Source organism: Rutidosis leptorrhynchoides, unplaced genomic scaffold, assembly GCF_046630445.1.
Source record: "Rutidosis leptorrhynchoides isolate AG116_Rl617_1_P2 unplaced genomic scaffold, CSIRO_AGI_Rlap_v1 contig108, whole genome shotgun sequence".
Classification (NCBI taxonomy): domain Eukaryota; kingdom Viridiplantae; phylum Streptophyta; class Magnoliopsida; order Asterales; family Asteraceae; genus Rutidosis; species Rutidosis leptorrhynchoides.
Window position 1 is genome coordinate 73,609 of NW_027266364.1, and position 25,243 is coordinate 98,851.

At 35.7% G+C, this 25,243-nt stretch overlaps 2 protein-coding genes across 2 annotated transcripts; one reads left to right on the forward strand and one right to left on the reverse strand.

Moving 5' to 3' along the window:
- Nucleotides 1-11,601: 11,601 nt before the first annotated feature.
- LOC139881056 (protein EXECUTER 1, chloroplastic-like) lies at nt 11,602-21,038 on the forward strand. Its single transcript, XM_071865595.1, has 19 exons — nt 11,602-11,640; nt 11,783-11,838; nt 12,074-12,092; nt 12,137-12,302; nt 12,767-12,857; nt 12,972-13,132; nt 13,222-13,294; nt 13,402-13,461; nt 13,560-13,617; nt 16,939-17,490; nt 17,586-17,702; nt 17,790-17,855; nt 18,121-18,227; nt 18,706-18,787; nt 19,224-19,955; nt 20,036-20,159; nt 20,278-20,441; nt 20,693-20,767; nt 20,853-21,038. Exons 1-19 carry the CDS (start codon nt 11,602-11,604, stop codon nt 21,036-21,038), a joined length of 2,928 nt encoding a protein of 975 aa, XP_071721696.1.
- Nucleotides 21,039-21,541: 503 nt separating this feature from the next.
- LOC139881057 (KH domain-containing protein HEN4-like) lies at nt 21,542-24,900 on the reverse strand. The gene is given in 11 exon segments (XM_071865596.1): nt 21,542-21,679; nt 21,950-22,061; nt 22,252-22,334; nt 22,413-22,551; nt 22,777-22,937; nt 23,079-23,320; nt 23,323-23,353; nt 23,457-23,790; nt 23,935-24,032; nt 24,330-24,440; nt 24,442-24,900. Coding segments are annotated over 11 exon segments (1,908 nt in total).
- Between the last annotated feature and the right edge of the window lie 343 nt (nt 24,901-25,243).

A 25,243-nucleotide genomic window follows, 5' to 3' on the forward strand; every position in this document is an offset into this window, starting at 1 on the left:
CTCCGTTTTTAACTTATTTTCTCTTCTTCTCTCATCTTCGTATTTTGACCTCCCTATTTTGATCATTCATTTTCGCCAATTGTGCTTTCTTTTGAGCTTTCTCCCATCGATTTTCAAGGAGGTTTGTACTGATAAGTGTGTTTGTCTTCGGTGTAGGACTCCACTTTTTCCTTTTTTTTTCCTTTAATTTGAATTTTATGTTGAATTTTGTTATTTTTTTCTCTCTTTTCCTTCGCAAAGTTCATCTGCTTTCTTCAGGTTTTGGGCAGTCGATTTAGAATAGGTAATTGCTTTCTCTGCTCATTGTTTGTTTTTTGTTTGAGTTTTATGTTAAATTGTTGTTTTCTTTCTTTTTGGTGCAGTATGGGTTTTGATTTCGTGTTAACCATGATTAAAGTAATGGTCACTGTTATGATTTTATTGGGAGTTGCCTGTGTGTTTATACATGTATTCTGGTAATTTATTACTTTATTAATTTGTTAATTGTTGGCTGAGTTCATGACAAATTGATCGATCATGTTTTTGTGCGATATGGAGTTGGTCATTTTCGATTTAGGTCTGCTATTGGTGATGGAGGTCCATCTCCAACTTCTCTAAGTGATTTAGCTATGAGAAATATCGAAAGCTCAAAGGCTAAGAGCAAATCATGTCTCGACTACACCGAGATCAAATTATATGAAAAAATACTCTATATCTCTTATTTGTGTGATTTTCATTTTTGGTGACGTGGCGTGGTTGGTGACGTTGTGATGCCATGTGCCAACTTATGCCAGTATGGCAGTCACCAGGTTGTGGTGACGTGCAAATATCTAAGTGACTCACGTGGCTTTAGTCTTGGCTAATATGGATTAAGCCACATGACACTCTTAGTTGGTTATTTTACTTTCCTACAATATGCGACTTTAGCAGTAAATTCTGAAGGAAAGGGACATGTTGTGGTCTCAAAAATGCAATTTCATGTTCATGATGAATACTTGGCCGGCAAGACTTGCTTTTTAGGCGCAAAACTTTGTCATTTGTGTACGTCAGTTGAAGTTGAATGAAAATTGGTAGCCTTAGCCAAGCATTTATTCACTTTCTATACCCTTTCTTGTGAAATGGCAGAAATCAGGTGAGATTTCCGCCCAACCTTGGTGCTTGAGTGAGTGAACATCAAAATCTCTCCTTCTCGCCCATTTCTCTTAGTCTCTCTTTTACCTTCGTTTTAGGCTTTTTTCACTGTCCGAAAGTTAAACCCTATAATATATGAAATGCTCCATTCTATATTTTTTTTTTGGATATGTATAGCTCTCAGCATGAATCGTAGATTAGATTATCCAAAATTACCCATTTCCGCACATTGCTCGATTAGCCGCTTAGAAATCCAGCCGTAGATTAGAAGAGCCATAAGTCGAGTTTTTCTTATTAGTTTTTGAGTCATTCAAATTACTGTAACTTTCTTAGGATGTCTTTTTTTATCATAGCCAGATTTTAGATCCTTCCATGTCATATTTCGTCCGGCAGCCATATATTACTCCGGCTAGGTCATTATGCTTTACGAAAATCGAGTCTTTAGCATTTTTTTAGTCTTTTCTTTAGGGTTCTCTCCATAGATAGTATATAATGTATAACAAAGGAAGAGAGTTTTTTACATCCCTATAGAAATCCAGATTCTTGTTTTTTATGCAAATCTGCTTATCGTTTAATAGAATTAATTGTTATTTGGTCATTTTTTATGATCGATTGTTGATGGGCTGCTTGATGCAGGTTTGATGATTGTATAATATTGATTTTATGTGTTTTTGTGATTGGAAAAGGATATTGACTTTGGTTATCCTCTATCTGACTGGAAAATGATAATTTTGTGTATTTTTATGTAGTTATTCAAAAAAAGTTATTTCTGGCATCGATTTGATCTCAGCAATTTAATTGTCAGACCATTGCGTAATGAAATTTAATATTGCCCACTGTCAACTTATGACCATATTATTTTGTAGCTTGGGGATCTTTGTTGCCATAGCTGATAATTTCTCACCCTTGCCAAACTTACTTCTTCTCATGCTTATGAACTTTTCTTTCATATTAAAAGCTCAACCAGCAATTTCTGGTTTAACACCGTGTTTGAGCTACCTTCTCGCGGCTATTGTAATGACCTCTCTCGATCAGATTATGGACTGTGTAGGATATGATTTTCCTTATCACAGTCCATACTGTGGTAGTTATTCTAAGCGCCGCGATGGCAAATACTTCGTTCTCCTAAGAGAAATGTGCTGTATTATTTTGATTCTTATTTTGATTCTGTGTTTTACACTACCCCAAGTTATTAGCTTTGTTTTCGTTGTTCTGTTTGTTTTCGATGAAGAATTAAATTCATTTTATTTCCTTTTGGTGGCAGAACAACCAGGTGTTCTTTTGTACCACTTAATTTAGCTGCTGTGTTTCTGCTTGCCTGAAAATATGTGCAGTGTTTTCTATACCAGACGATAACGAATAGGAAAGAAAGAGTTTGACATTCTTTATCATGCTGTGTTGGTGGTGTAACATTGTCTAGGTATAATTTTGATGTCTGATGAGTTTTAAACTAATGATCAGTAACTTTTGATTTATATTGATTGCATGTCCACTATTAGTGTAGTACTTTAATTCTATTTTCTGCTAAGTCTACTGAGTTTCAGTTAATGTGTAGCTTCTTTATATTCAATATTCTACAATGCTCATTTTTTCCCCTCCAGGTCCTATTTGGTTCTCGGATATTCTTCTGATATCGTCGTTGGGATTTTACACGCTCCAGTAAAATGTTAGTTGTTCTTTCCTTTTTGGTGCTCGGTTCCTTTTACAATAAAGTGATATTTTCGAATTGCAGATATTAACAATTAATGGTGTCTAGTCTATAAATATAGTATAGGATTCATTATAGTTCACCTCGATAATTAATCTAGGCAAAACCGTAAAATCTTTACAATTGAATGTTAATTCGCTGGCGGGATGGGATCCAACTGTCAGTTATTAGTAAATTCTTACGTTATGAATGCTTCTTTTTTATTTCATGACTTTTCCTACCCATCTTTCAACTGTGGTCTAGCTTTCAGTTAGTTTATGTTTTCGTTTGTAGGCGTGCTAAGCGCCATAGTTTCTGTTTTGGAGTTGTTCGTTTAATAAAATAGTTATAGAATCAAGAATATGAGGCATGTGTGTTAATAAAGTGAAATGGCTGCTGATAAATCAGAAACATAATTAAAAATTATCCCTTGATGCAATTGTTTTTTTTGCTTGTCAATGTCCCTAGATTACTCATGCTTATGCCATACACTTATAACAATTTTTTTTTTTTTACAGAATTTTGAGGAAATTGTTGTTGGATCTTTTAAGAAAGGTATGCCGTAGAATATAGAGAATAATAAATGACTTATAAGAAACAGGCTTTTGATTATATATTTAAAGCAAAACCTCTTGATGTTTAGGGATGATGTATGATCCATTTTATTTTCGAAGAAATTGCTGTCAGATCTTCTAAGAAAGGTATGTTGTAGAATATAGAGAATAATAAATGACTTATAAGAAACATGCTTTTTATTATATATTTAAAGCAAAACCTCTTGATGTTTAGGGATGATGTATGATCCATTTTATTTTCGAAAAAGACAGCATTAGGTGATAGTAAGAGATGATAATAAAGAGAAATAAAATTGTTTCTTGATGTAGTTGGTTTTTTTTGCGTCTCTAGATTACTCGTGATTATGCTATACACTTACAACAATTTGTTGTTTTACAGAATTTCAAGCAAATTATTACTGGATCTTTTAAGAAAGGTATGCTGTAGAATATAGAGTATAATGAATGACTTATAAGAAATAGACTTTTGATTACATATTTAAAGCAAAACTTGATGATGCTTAGGGATGATGTATGATCCATTTTCTTTTCACACCTTTTTAAGTAACAAGTATTTCTATCGGAAGTCCTTCAGCTTAGAGTGCAAGATTACGAGAATATTTGTCCTCTTCTCTTTATCTTGGAAGATTTTTATTAGTCAACAACCATTTAATTCACCAATCTAGAATAAAATTTTGCTTTATATATGACTATGATCTCATTAAGTGCTTCTATTAAAGTGCAATAGATCACCTTCATTTCAGTCCTTTCCTATTTGATTCATCATTTATTGATATTCAAAACTCATTATATTTTTTCATTTATTTTGGCTGCATGATTTTAAGGATAATTATCTCATAGGAGTCTTTCTTACCCACAAATCTTACCAATCTTTTCAAATTAACGTAAGTATGAGTTATCTTAAACCTGTATAAATGCAATAGAAAAAAGTTTGTATTGCTTGTGTCCTTTCATTTTGGGTCAATTAAAATAGGCCATAAGATTTACTTTCCATATCATTTGAATTTATTCTAACGTCCTTGATACAATCTCATTTTTTAAGGGTTTTTTTCTCAATTAAATCATATGTTTGTCTACTCATTCTAAGTGAATGAGATGAGAATTTTGTCCCGCAAAAAACGCGTTGGATGCTTAATTTGGCTGCTGTGTTGGTTCGACATTATTGATTTTATCTTCATTCATTTTTTTAGTGGGATGATAAGTTATTTTGTAAAAGACGTGTGTCGGAGGAGCAGCTTCCTTAATCTTACATGTTGAGTTGATTTTTATTTCTTCGTTGGGAAGTTACGCATTTGCTCTCAGAAACTGCCTGCCTGAAATAAGTATAGTGTTTTCTATACCAGACGATAACGAATAGGAAAGAAAGAGTTTGACATTCTTTATTATGTTTTGTTGGATGTGTAGCATTGTCTAGGTATAACTTTGATGTCTGATGAGTTTTAAACTAATGATTAGTAGCTTTTGATTTGCTTTCAATAGTCATATGAGTGTAACAGCAAGCTAATTTCTTAATTGTATGATTTCATTTGAGACTCTTTCATGTTTTGCAACTTTTGCCTCACTTTCCTCTATAATAATTGTGTTTATGGTTCTTTGCCGATTATAATGATTGCATGTCCACTGTTAGTGTAGTACTTTATTTCTAATTTCTCCTAAGTCTGCTAAGTTTTAGTTAATGTGTAGCTTCTTTTTATTCAATATTTTACAATGCTCATTTTTTCCCTCCAGGTCCTATTTGGTTCTCGGATATTCTTCCGATATCGCTGTCAGGATTTTACACGCTCCAGTAAAATATTAGTTGTTCTTTCCTTTTTGGTGCTCGGTTCTTTTTACAATAAATTTATATTGTAGAATTGCAGATATTAACGATTAATGGTGTATGTTCTATGAATATAGTATAGGATTCATTATAGTTCATCCCGATAAGTAATCTAGGCAAAATCGTAAAATCTCTACAATTAAATGTTAATTCGCTGGCGAGTCTTCATCTTGTTCTTCTCTAACTTCAATTTCTGGTGTTCAACCAGTTTTGCACCGCTCCAGACATGGGCCGCGTTCCTCTGCGAGGAATGATGGTCTTGCATTTCCTCATAGTTCTCCACTCCCCGTTCTATTCAGTCTGCTCCGCGCCCTTCTATTTCTACACCTTCTGCCCAGTAGCCAGTTGTTTGTCATTCTAGCGCAATGAATGATGGATTACGTGCAAATGATTGGCGTGGGACAAATTCTATGTCTTTTTAGTCCTTTGAAAATGTATATTCTGTTGCTCTACCTTCCGCTGCTTTTGAAACTTCTACTTCTTCAGGGTTAGGCAAGAGGGTTCGGAGTCGGCTGAATCTCATGCCCTCCGAGTCCACTAAAAATGTACATTATCTTAGACTGCTTAATTCTGTCTGTGTCTACTGTGGCTCTATTAATTGAGTTTAGGAGAGATCCGAGCACGCTTTCACGACTAGCATTGCCAAATTTACTTTGTGTTGCCAGCAAGGAAGGGTTATGCTGCCTTTATTTCCTGAACCTCCTCGGCCTTTAAAGGGGCTTTTGGATCCTCATGGGAGTCCTGTGTCTAGAACATTTCCGTCAAAAGATTAGGGAATACAATTCTGGGTATAGCTTCATTTCTTGTGGAGCGAAAATTATCCACTCAATCAACGATACACCTGGTCCTTATGTGTACAAAATATATGGCGGTAGTTATCATAGAATTAGTTCTTTATTGCCACCTAATGATGAGAGGCCCAAGTACGCTCAGATGTATATATTTGACATTGCCAATGAGGTTCGCAATCTTGCCAGTGTGTTGAGATCTAATTCTTCCGATGATGGGGGGTTGGATAAGGATATTGTTCGAGATTTGTTGTGTATGTTTGATCATATTAATGAAATTGGTAAGTATTTTAGGATAGTTAGGGATATGTTTCTTGAGGACCAATATAGACCTTTAAGGTTGTGTCTCATTTGTGATCATCGGTCAGATGGCTTGCAATATGAGCTCCCGACCGCACCTGAAATTGTCGGACTTATAGTGGGTGATTTTAGTGGTAATACAATGGGAGGGATCTTATTGTGCAACATAAGGAGCATAATTTGCAACGTGTGAGTGAGTTGCAGCCGTTAGCCATGGCAATGCAATTTCCCTTGCTTTTTCCATATGGGGAGGATGGATTTAGGTTGAATATTTTGTATGTTGTTCCTGCCACTAGTCAGGTTGTTAAGAGATCGTTTGTTACCCAACAAGAATTTTATAGATATATTCTTATGCATAGGCTTGGTCCTACTCCTACTCTTCAACTTGGTGGCCATTTGCTGCAGCAATATATAGTCATTGTTTTAGCAACATTGAGAATTCAAGGCTTGAATATATTTGGCATAATCAGACTAAACTCCGAGTTGATTTTCTTAGTGGTGTGGCGGATGCTTATTTGAGGGGAGAGACAAATGCTCGCGGCATTGGGAAGAGGATTGTGCTATCGTCCAGCGTTACTGGGACTCCTAGATACATGATAAAAAAATTATCGTGATTCTATGTCTGTCTATCGTGAATATGGATTTCCGCATTTATTCATTACTTTCACGTGCAATACAAATTGGCCAGAAATTGTGGAGGCTTTTGCTGATTCAATAGGAACAGCTGCTGTTGACAAACCTGATGTTGTTAGTAGGGTGTTTAGGATGAAGTTGAAAGCTTTTAGGGAGGATATAATCAAAAAAATAGTTTTTTAGAGCTTCTATTACAAGTATTTTTTTTTTAGTATTAGATTTCAAAGTTTGGCTATATTTTCAAATGAGGTGTCATGTTCTTTTTTTTTTTTATTAAACCAAAATCTTTTTCTTCGTTGTGTATAGATATGCATAGTGTGGAATTCCAGAAAAGAGGCCTTCCACATGTTCATATGATTGTCTGGTTAACTTGTGAATTTGAAGATGCAATGCCAAGCATAGTTGATAGATTTATTAGTTCTGAGCTTTCAGACCCTGCTGTTGATCCTGTTGGGTATGCAGTTATTTCAAATTATATGATGCATGGTCCATGTGGTGTTGCTAATCCTACTGCACCTTGCATGAAGGATGACATATGTTCCAAAAAAATTCCTAAAGACCTTTTGTCCTAGGACGACGACAGACAGAAATGGTTTTGCTGTTTATAAGAGGAGGGAGTCAGGATTAAGATGTGCTACAAATGAACTTTTAGACAACAATTTTGTTGTGCCATTTAATAGGGATTTAATTGTTAAGTATCAGGCCCACATTAATGTCCAAATTTGCAACCATGGGAATTTGATGAAGTATTTATTTAAATATATACATAAAGGGCCTGATCGAGCAAAAGCTGTAGTGGAAAATCATTCTAATGGCTCTAATACTTGTCATGTTGCTCAATCTGAGATAAGCTTTATTCGTAGTCGTGCGCCTCCAACTAATGAAATCAAGGCATATTTGGATTGTAGGTATCTTTCAGCTTATGAAGCTTTTTGGAGGCTAACTGATTTCCCCATTCATGAAAGAAATCCAGCTGTGCTTCATTTAATGGTGCATTTGCCTTCTCAAAATCCTATTTATTTCAGGGATAACGCAACAATAAAATCTATACTTGACAATCCTTGCTCCAGGTGTACCATGTTAATCGAATGGGTTGCTGCTAATTCTTTTTTCCAGATGCAAGGAACTTGACTTACTTAGATTTTTCTAAGTCTTGGGTTTGGGATTTAGAGGAAAAAAATATGGACGAGACGATGTCGTACAATAGGCAGGTTGTCTTATATGAGTCCTAACACTGGTGAGTTATTTTTCCTACGTACTTTGTTGATAGTTTGTAAAGGGGCTCATTCTTTTTTGGACTTGAGAACAGTGAATAGTGTTTTGCACAAAACCTTTCGCGATGCTTGTAAGGCTAGGAGGTTGTTAGGGGATGATAGGAAATGGGAGAATGCTATGATAGATGCTTCATTGTGGGCCCCTTCTTGGAGTCTTAGATCTCTCTTTATCATCATTCTGGTGTTCTGTGATGTGTCTGACTGTGCAGCTCTCTTTGATAAGACTTGGAAAATGATGGCCGATGATATATATTATAACTTCCAAATATAGTTGCAGACTACCAACATTTACATTCATGAAGATATAGTTAAAAGCTTGGTCCTTTGAGAGTTACAGTGGCTTCTTGAGAGATATTCCATGTCATTAGACCGCTTCAAACTTCCTCTTCCTTCTGATTATGGCTCTACTTCAGCTGGAAATCGTTTATTGAACGAGCAGTTAAATCACGAACATGAGTTGCTTGATCGGACTTGGCGAGGGATGTACGCTACTTTGAATGTTGAGCAAAGGCAAATTTTTCATATGGTTGTTGATTATGTAGTCAATAATGATCCTATCCCATATTTTGTTGATGGATTTGGTGGTATTGGGAAAACTTTTTTGTATGGAACCATTACTACTAAATTGAGATCAACGGGCTTTATTGTGCTTGCAGTTGAATCTTTTGGGATTGCAGCTCTTTTGTTGTCTGGTGGGACGACTAGACATTCTCGATGCAGAATACCAATTTCTCCTGACCGGAATGCAACTTGCAATGTGAAAAAGAGGACAAACTTGGCCGAATTGATTCAACGGTCCGGTTTGATCATATGGGATGAGGCCCCAATAACACATCGCCACTATTTTGAAGCTCTGAATCGCACTTTAAACGACCTTTGTTTGCCTGAGGATGAACAAAATAAGTTTGTATTCAGGAGAAAAACATTATTGTTGGGTGGGGATTTTAGGCAGCTTTTGCCCGTGGTGGAGTGTGCGGATAGATATGAGGCTCTTGATGCATTCATCAAGAGATCAGAACTATGGGTACATTTTATAGTTCTCACATTGTCCATGAATATGAGGCTATCTTCAAATTCTTTATCGTCGATACAGAGGGAACATGTGCGTGTCTTCGTTGATTAGTTGCTCCAGGTGGGTGATGTTACCTATCCACACTACTCATTTCTTGATGATTTGGATGGTGAGTAGATTAAAATACCGTTAGAATATTTAGTTCAGCCTGTGTCAGATCCAATTACTGACATATTTCGACACACCGAACCTGATTTTTTGAATTCGTACAAAAATCTGATCTATTTACAGCAAAGGGCAATTGTGTGTCCACTCAATGAAACTGTGGATGTTGTAAATTCATACATCATTTTCTGCCTATCTGGAAGATTATATGAATATATAAGTTTTGATTCAATGGCAGAAAATGGTGCTAATGTAGAAGATGCGGTGATTTTGTATCCAACGGACTTTCTTAATAGTTTGAAGGCTAATGGAGCTCCAGATTACAAACTATTCATAAAGCCTGATTGCCTGGTTATTCTCTACGGAATAAAAGTTTATGTAATGGAACTAGATTGGTTGTTAGGCGTTAGCACTAAAAATATTATGCAGGCCATTATAGTTAATGGATCAAAAGTTGGAGAAGTTGCTCATATATACCTAGGATTTCAGTCACTATTATTCATTCAAAATGGCCTTTTATTCTTAACCGAAGGTAGTTTCCGCTAAAAATTGCTTACGCTATGATTATCAACAAAAGCCAAGGCCAAATCTTGAAATCTGTGGGCTTATATTTGCCTAAACCTATATTCTCCCATGGACAACTTTATGTTGCATTGTCCAGGATGACGAGTTCTTCTGGTTTGCATATTCTTATTGAATAATATGATCCATTAAAAAATAGTTACACTAAAAATATTGTTTACAAAGAAGTATTTGAGGATATACGAACTCGTGAGTCTATATCAATCGTCTATATTTCATTTGTCATATTTTTTGAGGTTCCTATATCAATTATGAATTTATCGTTATTCTGGGTATGTTTTTTCGTTTGGTAATTTTCTTTTAACCCATAGAGAATTAGGTTGGCCCGGTTTATATGCAACTATCTCCAGATTGAATCAAATGCGCAATCCAGTTTTACGTGTGAGGGTGCTAAATACATGGACTTTTAGGATACCTACAAGGCCTGATTATGTCACATTCGATGTTATTTTGCTTGATGAAGAAGTACATGTTATTGTTTTTGGTTCTCCTCATATTACTTTATCGTCATTTTACGTTCTACTGTTTTTATTTAATTTTGATTTGTATGCTGATCTAGGATCGAGCCATTCAAGCTTCCGCACATCGGAAGATTGCTCATATGTTTCCGCCTTACTTTCCGGTGGGTGAAATTATCCAACTGCATGATTTTATAGTCCAGTGCAACCTGCTGAATTTCCAATATGTTGTTTGCCCATGGTCGCTGAAGCTAACGCGAATACAATGGTAAAAAAGTATGAAGGTCATCCTATGTGCATTCCTTTATGCCGTTATGATCTAATAGCTTTGGAGTTTCTTTTCAAGCGACTAAATGTTAATACTAAATTGTCTGGTGAGCATTGTTTCTATTTATTGTTCTTTCTTTCACTTTTTTTATTTTGTCTTGGTCATAGTTTATAAGTCAACTGGTCCAAATTTTCTCAATTGAGACAAAAACTCAGTCAATTGTGGATATTTATTTCCTTCAGTGACATATTATATTTTTTAAAAATATCAGATATTTGCTACTATTGTGGAGATCATATATCCACCACTCCCACTATTTTCTAATGGTGTTTCCCCAAAAAAGATCCTCAAGCTACAAAGTGTGAGGTTCGTGTGATTGGTAGTTTTTGTCTTCTTCTCCTCTTTATATGATTTTTATGTTTCTCATTAGTTATGCGTACTTAGTGAAAAAGGCTGCAAGACTATATTGATTTATTTGAGAAGGAAGTAGTTCTTTTGCCTCCATTTGATAACCAGTTCAATGATGACTTTTTGGTGGAACTTTCAAAATTTCAATGTGTGATGATCGCTTTAAAAGGAATGATTGTTAAAACAATTGATGGTGAGGCTTTATTTTTCTATTATTTGTTTTATCACCTTTGCCACTCTTATATTTAGCTGTTGTTTGGTTTTCCATAGGTGTTGATAGACTGTCAACAACCACTAGTATAATGATGCAAATTAATGAGGACATCCCTATGTATCACGATTTTATTGACAGGTCTGCCGGTTATTTATTATGTACTTAATTTGTTTCAATCTATATTTTGCCTTCATGCTTTAAATTTCTTTGGCAAATGTGCGCTTAGATTTGCAAAGAATGTAATTAAAATTGATGATCGGTGATGTCGGGCGACGTATCAATCTTTAAAGGACATACAACTCAAAAACATGGAACAGCTTGTGAAGCTGGATAAGGCGTTGAATGGGGTATGAATTCCGATATGGATGTTGCACTATTGATTATTAGACACTTTTAAGTTTTTTTCTCTCTCCATGCACTTTCAAATTTTGCTTTAGTCGCTATCTCTTTATGTCATTTTACAATACTATCTTTTTTTTTTTTTTTCAGGGAGAAATATATAAATGTCCTGCTGTTGTTGTTGGAATTGATAATTTTCGAGGCTGGTAGTACAATGCGTGTTTGTGCTGTAGTCAGGTTGTTTCTAGGAATTTCAAGACTAACACCTACATTTGCAGTGACCATGGTGTGACGGAGTTTAGTGTGCCAAAATACTTATTTCATATAGATTTTTTAATTTTTAATTTTGGAAACTTTCTTTCAAGTGACTTCATTTGCGTCCATATTTCTTTGCCATTAGATAAAGAAAGTGCAAATCCTATTATGCATTGAATTTTGCAGGTACATGGTTAATCTTAAGGTTACTGATCGATATCGTCACTGCAACTTTGTTATATTTGATAGTATCGCATCAAAAGTTTTGGGGTTTCGGCTGAGGATATTAAAAAACCTTTGAAGGGTACGTCTATTCCTCCTTCAATGCTGGCCAAGGTTGAAAATTTAGAAGGATTTTTCTATGTCTCGATAGATAATATCCAGATACGTAATAGGCCTATGTCATTTACTGTTTGTTAGAGAATGTACAAAACTTGACATGCATAAAGTTATTGGTGATCATTCAATTGTAACCTCATCTGACTTGCCTACACCTTTTGGTGGGAGTGTGGATAATTTATTCTCTTAAGACGTATCTGTTGCCGAACTTGTTACACCTCCCAGAAGGCATCATTAGTTATTGTCTTTCTTGATGCAGACTTCATATTTTTTCCCTTTTTAGGGATGTTATGCGTCGCTTAACCTATCATGATAGTACTGTTATGAATGTACCTTCGAAAAGGTTTCAATTTATTACACTAATTCTCTCTTTCATTCTTCTTATTTTTATTGTGTTCCCTAACTTTCTCCTTTTCACGACTTCAATAAGTTTGGGGGTAGACAGTGGCATTCTCTCATACACACCACCTTCTGACGTTGAGTGAGCTTTGTCAAGTGATATACAAGCTGATGCAACTAATTTAGATGACTACAATACAGATGAAAAACTTCTAACTTATATTGCTGCAACAGATGCAAATTCCAATGAGGCTGTCAAACATCATGATGGTTCACAATGTCCATCTGATGGGTAAGTTATAATATTTATTTTAACTGATATTCTTTTTTCGTCTTAACAATCTATTCCTTTTTCCTATAATAATCTTCACTTACATTGCTCATTATAAAAAAAATCTCAATATAGGCTAAAAATTTTTAATGAGAGTGCTACTAATCAAAACTTGATGGCCACTGAATTTGGAGGACCTGTAGAGAAAAAATCTACACCTGCTGGCTGTACAGACCCAGATGATCATTTAATTGTTAAAGAAACGTTTCCTCCATTTACCTCCATAACTGATGATCGTTTGGACGATGTTGACTTCTTCGTACAATTGTTAAACTGGATGAGCAATCATCTGTTAATGTTGACAAAACAATGGTGGCTTCTGAAGCATCTTTACTTGATGTCAATATTGCCTGTGCTGCTGCTGACAATGATCAATCATCTATGGCTATCTTAGACAAGTAAAAATGTCTATTTTATTTTGTTCACTTAGATTTTTTTATTTTCTTTCTTCTTTTTTCTAGTCATGCTTCACTTATACATTATTATAATTTTCGATTTTCTATAGAGATGACAAACAAGTAGATATTACTGGAGATATTGATGTGGAACCTAAAACAGTAAAGAGGTGAGCAGTTTACATTTTGTTCTTCGTTATGGTGTTATTTTTATAATAAAAAACAAAAAAATTAATAGCCTCTTTGCAACCAGAACAATGTTTGTTAGGAATTCTGAGAAGTCCAAAAAAGACGTTCAATATAAAAAACAATGCCAAACTTCGGATGTAGGCATGTAAGCAAAAAAAAACAAAAATTTTGATGTCACTGATCTTGGCAATTTGTGAAGGTATGACTTCAAACTTTCGAATTATGCGTCCCTTAAATTTTTAAACATCTTTTAGAGCTTTATTGTATACTTTTCCAATTTATAATAATTTAGATTATTTTTTCCCTTATATTTTTGCATCATTTCATGTTGTCTGTTTATATTGCTGGTTATGGACAACGTTTGGTATATAATTATCACTCTTCATGTCGTTGTCTTTAGTTTCTTTGAAGTGTGGACAAATTTTGCGCATACCATCTGCCAGTTTTTTGCTCTCGGTTCCATACTTCATGAAAATATGTATTTAGACAATGTGCTTGCAAAAGACTATGTCAAAACAATTTTCGTTTCCATCCATAGTTTTGAAAAATATTTTGGCAATGATTGGAAACGTATATATGTTATATTAATGTTTCTACTATTTTATACGATTTGTATTGGCTATCATATTAAGTATTAGATATGCTTAATCATGCTCTTAAGTTATAATGATTCTATTATGTATATGAATGAAATGAACATTTCCATAAAATATATATATAGGTTATACGAAAGCGTCATATTTTTTGAACTTTTATTACTTTTGTGTTTTGCTAAACCGTTGATCTAGATATCACATCATACAAAGCTAAAAAATATTGTCTTTTCGTGTCTTGACACAATAAGAATCATACTTCTCCACCATAATTATAACATGATGATATAATATTTCTTTCTCATTATTACAACAGTAAAAATACATAATTAATTCATACATGTTGTGTATTTGAATATCATATCGTTAGATACTATACAAAACTAAGCCGTTGTACTTACATAATCACTATTTGCCACTACATCAAACGGGTAATGCCAATGAAACGACAATGGAATATGATTTCTTTACAAATCGAAAAAAAATTTCTCGCTACAGAAAACAATTGAATTGATGCAATTGTTGACCCTACCCTTAAATCCAAAAACATATCAAATAGCCGATGTGAAACAAACAACAATAACATGTTTTGCCAAAACAATAAAAGGCCCAACGATACAAGGACTCGCCATCGATTACACTTAAGACCCTAACTTTTTTTTAATAACCATACAAATCTTTCATCTTTTCAAAATAATCTCTGTCGACAATTAAATCGCGGTCAAGCTACTCGCCAAAACAGAGCTCACATGACTTGCTACATAATAGCCACATGACTTGCTACATAATAGCCACATACATTTACTAATTAATTATGATTTGATCACTTCTTTTTTAATACTCTTTCCTCTTTTGTTCTCTTTTTATTTTTCAAATGCGTTTTTTTATTACTACTTCTCTCCGATTTCATTTATCTGTACGATGGGAATAATATTGAAGATAATGATTTCAAATTCATTATTGAGGATCTGATCTATCTAACTGTAAAATAATTTCAACTTTAAAAAAAAATGTAAAATAATTATTTTAACTTATTTTAAAAAACTTAATCTTATTAAATCTTATTTATACTTTTTCTATAATAAATAGTATAAAAAATCAATATACACATGCCAAATTCAATAATAAAATTTGCAATCATAACAAATCATCGATTGCTCTTATTTTCTAAAAAATACTTGTGGTGTTCATAGTTAGTGTTTATATATGTTGGGATCTAAGTTAGCTATAAAAATTGACACATCATTACAAAATTAACCTCCGTAATAATTAATTAGGAATGGAAGGAATAGTTCATAAGCTCTACTTTATTGCCTCTCTCTTTCGATGTGGAAAAGGAAAATCAGCATCACTATTTTGTTTTAGAAGTTAACATAGCAACTTTTATAATCAATTAAATTGTCTAAATAGACAATAGAGAAAATCCAAATTGACAAACTATCTACGTATTACGATGGATGATGTTTTGTAATTTTAAGTTCATTCAAATAAATATATATCTTGTAAAAATTATTAACTAAATACTTGTCCATATAAATAAATGTAAAAATTAAAAAACATCATCTATTATAATATAAAAAGAGTATTTGCTTAAATATTGAATTTTGAAGGGAGATGTATTATTTATCCTATAGAGATATTATTTCTTAAACTAAGTCCTTATTAAGGCCTTTTCATCTTATAATTTTGTCTATACTCATCGAGACGACCGTTTAAGTCTTGTGTCGCTAACATTAAGACAAATGGAATAGTGTGATTACCACTTTCGTTGAAAAATTTTGCCGATTCGGATTAATAAAGTTCATTTTCTGTTGATATTTAAAAGAATATTACTCTTTTCGTCCAAAAATAAATGTCTCATTGATCTAAATATATCTACTTTTCAATAAACCAAAAAAGTAGATGCAATTATTCTCGAAGGGATGAAGTAATAAAGTTCATTCCCGATTGAGACATCACATAGGCATTCCAAACGAATGGCAAGCTTGGCAGCCCAAATTGTACTGTTTCAGTTTTCGGACTAATTTGGTTCAAATTTCAAATTATGAGAGGCCCAGGCCCATCTCGACCCCTTAAAACTTTAAAACTGAGGAGGACTAGGAATTTTTTACAAGTACCAAGAATGCAACTCAAAGACATTCGGGTCCATTTTAGTGAATTTTTTAAAAAAGGGTCCATTTTATTGGTCTGTAACGTGTTAATGTAAAATATTTCAAGAACTTCACACACACAAATTAATGTGTTAATGTTGCTCCACACAACTACCGTCTCGTTCGGCAGTAGAATTGGCTAAGTCGGTATAGATGTTACAGTCCTTCAATTATTATTTCGTGAAATTTCATTTTGATATCGATTTAATATTGTTGGAATTTTTATTGGATACTTTTATATTACTACCTTCGTACACAATACATGATATGTTGTATTTTTATATGCATCCAAAAATATATGTATTTAGTGAAGATCATTGACTATATATACATATATTTAGATGAATTTCAAAATACAAAATATCATATATTATGATACGGAGAAAGTATATATTATAGAGCTCGATTTTTTGCATTTGGCGTTGCAAATGTGTGTGGGGAAGTTCTTGAAGAGCAAATCTTTTAGAAATTATTCCTAATCAATTATAATACATTATTTTTTTCAACTTCTTAATTAAACTTCTAACTCCTAATCAAAATCTTATCACAACGGGAGGAACTTATAGCAGTTTCCGAAATTTAGGGACTGGTTTGTTGAATTATCATAACTATAAGGATCAATTTACGTTATCCTAAAAAAATAGCATCGTCAAACAAACCCATCTTTATCTAGTTTTTTTTTTTTTTTTTTTGATAAATATCTTTATCTTGTAAGTACACCATCTCCGCCATTTTTAATACTTCTTGCTCTAGCAAAATTGTCACCACTCAGTCTCGCCACGACATAATTCAATTCAACATCGCTCAGCCACACAGATTAATTCTCTCCATCTCATCTCATCTCATCAGAGGCTTCTCTTCTCTTCTCTCTGTTTTGTGGGTCGTCTTCCAGATGGCTTCGCTATCTTCTCCGCCTCCACACAAGCTATCGCTGCCCAACTTCCATGCAAAAAGACCATCTTACCCTCCTCACCACCAACACCAGCTTCAGTACTCTAGGGTCTCCGATTCCTCCATTTGTCGATGCAGCAGCAGCAGTAGTAATTCTTCGTCGTCCTCCTCCTTCTCGGCGATTCAAGACGTGCTCAGAAACGCAATTAAGCGCTTCAATTCCTTTATGGAGTCCAAACCTGTTAAGAAGAACGGCGTGGTAGAGACCGAGGAGGAAGTTGAAGACCAGGATAAGAAGAATGAATGGGACTGGGATCGATGGAAGTTGCATTTTCAACAAGTCGATCAACAGGAGCGCCTTATTTCTCTCCTGAAGGTAGCATTATTTCTTTGGTTTAATTCGTTCAAAGTATTCACATCTTTGTGTGTGCAATTTTGATTTGTGAGCTGCTTTGAATTGCTAATTAACAGTCGCAATTGAGTCAAGCTGTTCATACAGAGGACTATGAAGATGCTGCCCGGCTCAAGGTTGCAATTACGGCTGCAGCTATGAAGGACACTGTTGGCAGAGTGGTGTCGCACTTTCAGGTAATCAAATATCCCTTAACATTGTGTAGTTCCTGAATTTTTTTCCTCATCTTTTTTTTTTTACTTATCATGTTGATGTCACTTCAGAGGGCAGTCAAGGAAGAGCGATACCACGATGCTGCATTTTTGCGGGACACTGCTGGTACTGGACTGGTTAGTTTATAACGCTGTGAACGAGAAATATATATGACATTTCCACCTTCTTTCATTAATTGGGTTTGTGCTCCTTTCTTGTTTTTGTACGGTGGAAGAAAATTAAGCAATCAATGATGTCCATTTTTAAATATTAGTAACTGAGAAGACTAATCGTTGAGACTAGTTTTGTAAATTGCTTGTGTATCAGAATTAACTAGAACTTTTTGTCATAAATTATTGCTTCATCTCTCTGATTTGTATAGTTTCTTGTAATGGCTTCTAGGTGGGTTGGTGGGCTGGTATGTCGGAGGATGGAAATGATCCTTATGGGTTAATTATTCGAATAACTGCAGAACATGGAAGATATTTGGCAACAAGTTACAGTCCACGGTAATGTTTCATGTACTTTTGTTGGAATTCCGTCCAAGTATCTTTTCCATTTTCTACATTTTATTCAAGAATTTGAATTACTGGTCCGTACTGTATTTAGCATTTGTGGTTGGTTGAGATGCCTTGAAATGACCGTGGTTGTTATCTAGTTTATTTTATTAGAGCATGAATCTGTTCCAAAATGCGAGCTTGCTATTGATATTGCTGTGTATCGTCTAAATATCTAAGATGTAAGATAATAGATTACCAAGTGGCAAGCGTAAAACTAAATTTTTCCGCATGTTTAGATTTACACATATATATTGCAAATCCAAATGCAATTAGGGTTCTACATTTATTAAAGGTAAACAAACTGTTTAATAACTGTTGTTCAGCAATTTGTTTTTGCTGACTTATGCTACTAGTGTCCTACTAGTATGTGTATGTTTTAGTCTTGCATAACATATGGGGGTCTTGGATTGACTGAATTTTCTTTCAGACAGCTTGCTACATCGGCTGCGGGTGTTCCTCTGTTTGAGATCTTCCTCAAAATGAACAAGAGAGGTGAATGCAAACTGCAGGTATCTTTGTCCAACACTCTCAAATTCCCTTGGCAGTTTACAATAATTTTGTTTATTGATGACTTTTGTGTGAGATACTTAGATGTTATTTAAAGTGAATGCCCTAATTTTTTACTTTCTTTTCTTTTCTCAAGGCTATCTTTTTGGTTGTGCGTGCTCCACATGTGTTTGTGATCAATTTTTGTTGCCATGATGTCGCGGATTCTTTCCATTATGGGTGCAGTGGTTATTATATAGATGCTTCTCCATGCTCGTTCAATACATGATCTCATGGTTTTATCTTAAGCTTTAATTGTTGATGTGTAATACATGAACTTAGCCCATGTCTGTCAGACTGTCACTGCACTGTATTTAGGCGTGGCGCATTTGGAGTGACATGTCCTTACTTCCGTGTCAGTTCATTCTGAATAATCTTGAGTATCCACGTGCTTTTCAGGCTGTGTATTTAAAACGGAAGGGAATTTTCCCAGATCCTTCAACTATGCCCTTTAAAGCTTCTGGTGCCGCCAAGCGTGTGAGTTCATCAGTCCCAACTGAAGACAAAAATGATCTATATGTTGTTAGTACTGATGAAAGTGAAGATGAAAATGATACTGATGACGGTTCTGATCTAGCCGAGGGCCTTAATGGTTTTAAGAGTATCTTGCAAGATATGATTCCGGGTATGAAGGTTAAAGTTTTGAAAGTAACAGCACCTGAGAAGGTGGATCGGGATTTTATCTCCAAGGTGATTGACCAAATAATAGACGATGAAGATGAAGAAGAAAATGAGGAAACGGATATTGATGAAGAAATTGTAGACATGGAGGAAGAAACTAAGCCTGAGACTGGCCAAGAGAGAGATGAGATCAAGATGGATACTGGCAGCGAAATGATTGATAATGAAAGTAAAAGTGAATTTGCTGTTAAAGTAGTTGTTGGCGGTCTTGTACAGAAACTTTCAAGTAGTTTGCCAATGAAGGAGTCACTTAGAGTGCCTGCTAAGCTACATGAAAGGAGAAGATCTTCTTTTTCTTTCTCAATCGAAAATGAAGTTAAGCAGCAGGATCATAGTGCAAGGGAATTAGCCTCATTGGATGGAAAATCTAAGATTCAAGGTCCTCGAACGGCTGATAGTATTATGTTGGATCTTGCTAAATTTGTTGGTAGGGAGAAGATACCTTTGAAGGTCCGTTAAACATTGTATGCATTTATAAGTAAGTTTTCTGAAAGATGCTTGATTTCTAATGTCGTGCTTCATCCATGTAGGTTCTTAAAGACATCGGTGAATTAATAAATCTCACTCTCAACCAGGTTCAAAACCACCAACCACTTTCTGGATCAACCAGTTTTCGTCGCATTGAGATAGTGACGTCTCCGGATCCTTTGACTGGTAATTTCTACTGTTAAAATATCCAAGGGTGCTTGCCATTTGGCTTATTAGGATGATTTGCTCGCCTTAGTTTTGGACTCGGCCTAGAGTGGATGATCAAAGTGTTATTAATTTTCAGGACTGTATATCGGTGCGCATGGTCTTTACTCGTCAGAAGTTATTCAACTGAGGCGTTCAGTTGGTCAATGGAAAGAAGAGGATGAGACAAAGGGCAGTCTTGAGTTTTATGAATATGTGGAAGCCATAAAATTAACCGGAGATCCTTATGTACCCGCTGGCCAGGTAAAGGTTGCAAACTGCTTATGAGACAGATTATTTGACAGAAATTCAGCTGGTGCTTGATCGTGGCATTGTTTATTGTCTGAGGTCAAGTTTTGGGTTTTAAAACAACCAAGTACTTTTAATCTATTTGTTCTTTGGGATTGGTGTGCATAATGTCTGGATCATAGAATTGCTCAGAAGAAGCTTTTAGTTTGTAATAGTCATCAATATTCAATGGCAACTCTAAATATGTTTGTGTATATTATCTACAGGTGGCTTTTCGGGCCAAGGTTGGAAAGAGATATCAGCTTCCACATAAGGGGATTATTCCTGAAGAATTTGGAGTGGTGAGTGGTGAAATGAAATGAATTGTCTTCTTGTTTACATGTTTTGTGTTAACAACTTTCCTTCTCCATGTCCTAAAAATAATAGGTTGCTCGGTATAAAGGACAAGGCAGGCTTGCTGAGCCTGGGTTTCGAAATCCTCGATGGGTTGATGGCGAACTTGTAATTCTTGACGGAAAGTACATCAAAGGGGGACCTGTTGTTGGATTTGTATATTGGGCACCTGAATACCATTTTTTGGTCTTCTTCAATCGCTTGAAGCTTCAGCCATAGTTAAATTGCTCATGTAAATATCATTTTGACCCTGTCTATACTAATATGTTCAACGCTGTTTGGTTTGCTAATCAACCTTTCTTTAGTAGATATATTGATCTTAATAAGATTTTATTAATTTAAATTAAAAAAAGTTTGTTTCAGTTGATCTAACAGTTGAACAAACCAATTATTTATACAGAATGATGGCCGAGAAATTTTAAAATCATTGTTCAAACATTATTTTGTTGCGGGCAGCGTGGTTAAATCATCGATAACTAGAAATAGAAAATGCAGTAGTTTATTTCAGTTTGAATAAAATATTAGTAGTATCAAGAATGTAGTATGCCAAAACTAAAATTTTTACCAAAACAAAAAACTGTTGGAACTGCTCTAGCTAAAAAAATCATTGTACATCTATTAACATAACTGAAATAGTGTACAAAAAACGAAAGGAAAAAGAACACTATAAACCCCAGCAGAGTTCTTGAAGAAATCTAAACTCCAGTTAGAGGACAGTGTGGTCATGATTGACCTGTGAGGATGAATGCTTGGAGCAGACTTTGAGCTGCCTGGGTTTCATCTGGTGTTCCAGATATTACGATAATTCTATCACTCGATCCATGACGAGGATTGTGCACTATCACCCTAGCACCTGAAATCTGCTCGATTATCACAACGTACACTATTTGTTCAGATAACATATCGAACCAACTGTTAAAAGAGAAGCATCAAGGCACTAGAAAAAAGGAGAAATTATATAATATATATATATAATATTATGTATATATAATGTATTCGAAAGACATGATGACTTGAGAATGCAGATAACAGAATATATGTTCCACCTCTCCAAGCTTTTAGCTGAATGATGTAGTCTCAGATGAATGAACACTACAAAAGCGAGAAAAAACAGAAGATGCCGGAAATACCTGTCTTAGACGAGCAAGATTATTCCCATTCTCCCCATAAACACAGCCAATCACACTTTCAGGAACTACGATCTCTACAGTTGTGTTTGTCACAATAGCAGATTTGCATCCACTGCAAAAACCAGATAGGATCAACTACTACATTAGAATAGTAATGCTTAGCTGAAATGAAATGCTATTATTTGATTATTTGGTGTTAGACTTTGAATCATTGCACAAGTTTCGGTTCAAAAGTTCAATCACTTACAGATTAAGTTCAAAGGCCAATAAAGAATTTAAACACGAGCTAGAATATCACCAACCTGCCAAGGTCTAAGCCACCGTTAAGAGAGCTTACTCCTCTCCCAAAATCTGAATTGCCCCTTGAATTTACCCCACCACCTGTCTGCATTGAAGCCCACGAATAAGAGAGGCAGAGAAGCTCAAAAATAGAAGCCGAGAAAATTGGTGAACAAGATATTACCTGAGATGTCCATAATCTAGGTGGAGATACTGGCCGATGAAAATCATGGGGAAGCCTATGTTGATCCATACCATGTCCATGTGTAAGATTATTGTGCCGACTAACATTGTGAGAAACACCAACAGATGCTTCCATGCCATAAGAGGCAGGATCCCTCGATCTTCCATAGGGACTAACATTGTGAGAAACACCAACATCTGGTTGCAACCCAAAAGAGGAATGATCCCTCGATCTTCCATCAGAAGAGGCATGATCCCTCAATCTTCCATCAAATGTGGCAGGATCCCTCAATCTTCCATCAAATGTGGCAGGATCCCTCGATCTTCCATCAAAAGAGGCAGGATCCCTCGATCTTCCATCAAAAGAGGCAGGGTCTCTGGATCTTCCATAGGGGTTTGCCTCCGTTGTTATGGAGGAACTGTTCCTCCTTCCAGGACTATTCAATCCAGAGGAGAAAAGATTATCTCTCAGTCTACCGGTAACATGATATACTGCATCTTTGACATTAGAAAACTCCCCAGAAATCTGTGCAAAGTATAAGATGATATAAGTTTAAATGCTTTTAAACCATTGACTAAATCATGAAACCAGAATATTAATAGTATAATAAAGCTTGTGCATCGTTCAGAATGACACAAAGCCACAAGTTCTCACACAAAATCGCACCTGTACCACTTGCTCATTTTCTGAAACACACTTCGGGACCTGGTCACCCCTTTGTATTCGTATGGAAGTACCAGTTGCCTTCCGCATTTCAGAAATGATAGCTCCTCCTTTGCCCAATAAACATCCAACTACATTTGAAGGGACTACAAGCCGGGCTGTGTTAGACGGCCCCTTAGTTGAGCCTGCATCTATGCCTTTTTCAGCACCAGCTTCTATAGATCTTGAGAAAACAAGGACAGTCGCTTTTGTGCCGGTGAATACTGTGATTCTGGGTTCTACACGTGATAAAGCCAGTATAAGACAAGTAAAAGCGAAAGTAGAATAATATATGCAAATTTAAACATCTGAAAATAACCATATAATAAGAGCTTGACAAACCTCTGATGCAGTAATGGTGATTAATCGCTCATCACAGTCAGTGGTAGTAGCTCCAATATTTATTGATGCACCAGTCTCATTCTGAAGATTCTTGATAATGGAACCTCCTTTTCCGATGATGCCACCAACCCTGTCAGTGGAACAGAGAATTTTAAACGTAACCTCCAGCTGAGCTGGCTTTGCGTCTACAGTAGGGAACCTATCGGACTCTATTGAATAAGGACTAACTCCTGAAGCATAGCTGATGGAGCTACTTGGCATAGAATTCCTCTGTGAATGGAAATCTATATGTAGATTGGGCGAATGTTCCTGAATCACCGTCTCAAGGGGTCTGTGTAAAGTTGCCTGGGAAACGACATCAAAAGGTCTTCGCAAAGTTTGCTGTGGGAATGCCTCAAAAGATCTGCTTAAAATTTCTGGAGGTACAACCTCGTGAGGTCTATGCAAAATATCACGAGGAGGTGTATCCGCTGGTCCACTTCCAACCATTCTCGTCTTATCAACGGCTAGATTTTCCTGAAGTTGACGAGAAACAGCAATGAGTCCTTTCTTCACAGCGACGACATCCCCTTCAATCTGCAAAAGATTAAAATATTTTATAAAGACATGAGAAACATAGTTGCTACAGAATAATATAGGAGGTATTCCTTTTTTAAGAAACATAAACATTTCCCAAAACCTCAGGCCAAATGTTCCCTGGAAATGATCACGATACAACTTCAGAGATAGCTAAGCTTCAATGCTAGGTATAGTCTACATAATAGGCATAGTCAACTCGAATAGATTAATAGAACTCATCAAATAAACAGTGCAGACAAGTATGCTACGATTGCCAAGACCTTGATCATTCATACATAATCACAAAAGACTCACCTCCACGACCTGGTCAGTGGCTCCAGCGCAAGACGGAAGCTTATCTTTTAAAGCCTTAATCTTGCAGCCAGTCTCCTTTTTTATCTTCTCAACAACTTTGCCTCCTTTACCAAATCACAGCACCAACCTGGCTGCTCTCCGCCAGGAGCCTGCATGACACAATCCCAGCGCCGATGGTGGCACCATTGCTCTCCATCGCCACCTCCAGTATCCTCTCAAATACTCTAACCAACGCGTCTTGTGCCTTGGACACTTCGAATTCATTCCCTTCCACGTCAACCCAGGCGGAGATTGAGCTCGGAGCGACGACGGCTATGACTCTGTCGGGGAAATCGGGCGGGGAGTCTTCGACTCGGATCTTAGCTCCGGTGGACTGCTGGAGCTGCTTGATTACGCTGCCGGACTTTCCAATTACGCCGCCGATGCGGGAGGAGTGACAGAGAATACGGAAGGAGACGTGGCCGTGAGGAAACGATTGCTTGGGGCGCTTGGAAGATCCGTTTGCGGGGCTCGGATTCGGGTCTGACATTTTTCGTTTCGATGGTGGTGGAGAGAGATAGGTGCTGCCCATTACACTCCCTCCCTAACCAGTAATTTAATTTGTTTATATCCAAAAAATAAGTCTTTGAACTTATACTCTCTTTATGGTCATTAACGAAAACAACAATTAATCAACTGAAAATATACATATATAAATAATTGGATTAATAACGAAAATACAAGTAATATTTGCAGATGACTAGCTGTGCTGACTTTTTAAATGGCAGATTGCAATCCGTACCGTACACTGATAATAGTCCCTGGACTTTTCTTCGATTTAACAATCTTATATCAATCAAAGTAAGCAGGTTGTACATGAATTATCTAGCATTATACTAATTACAATCATTCTTTTGCTCGACTATCAGACCATG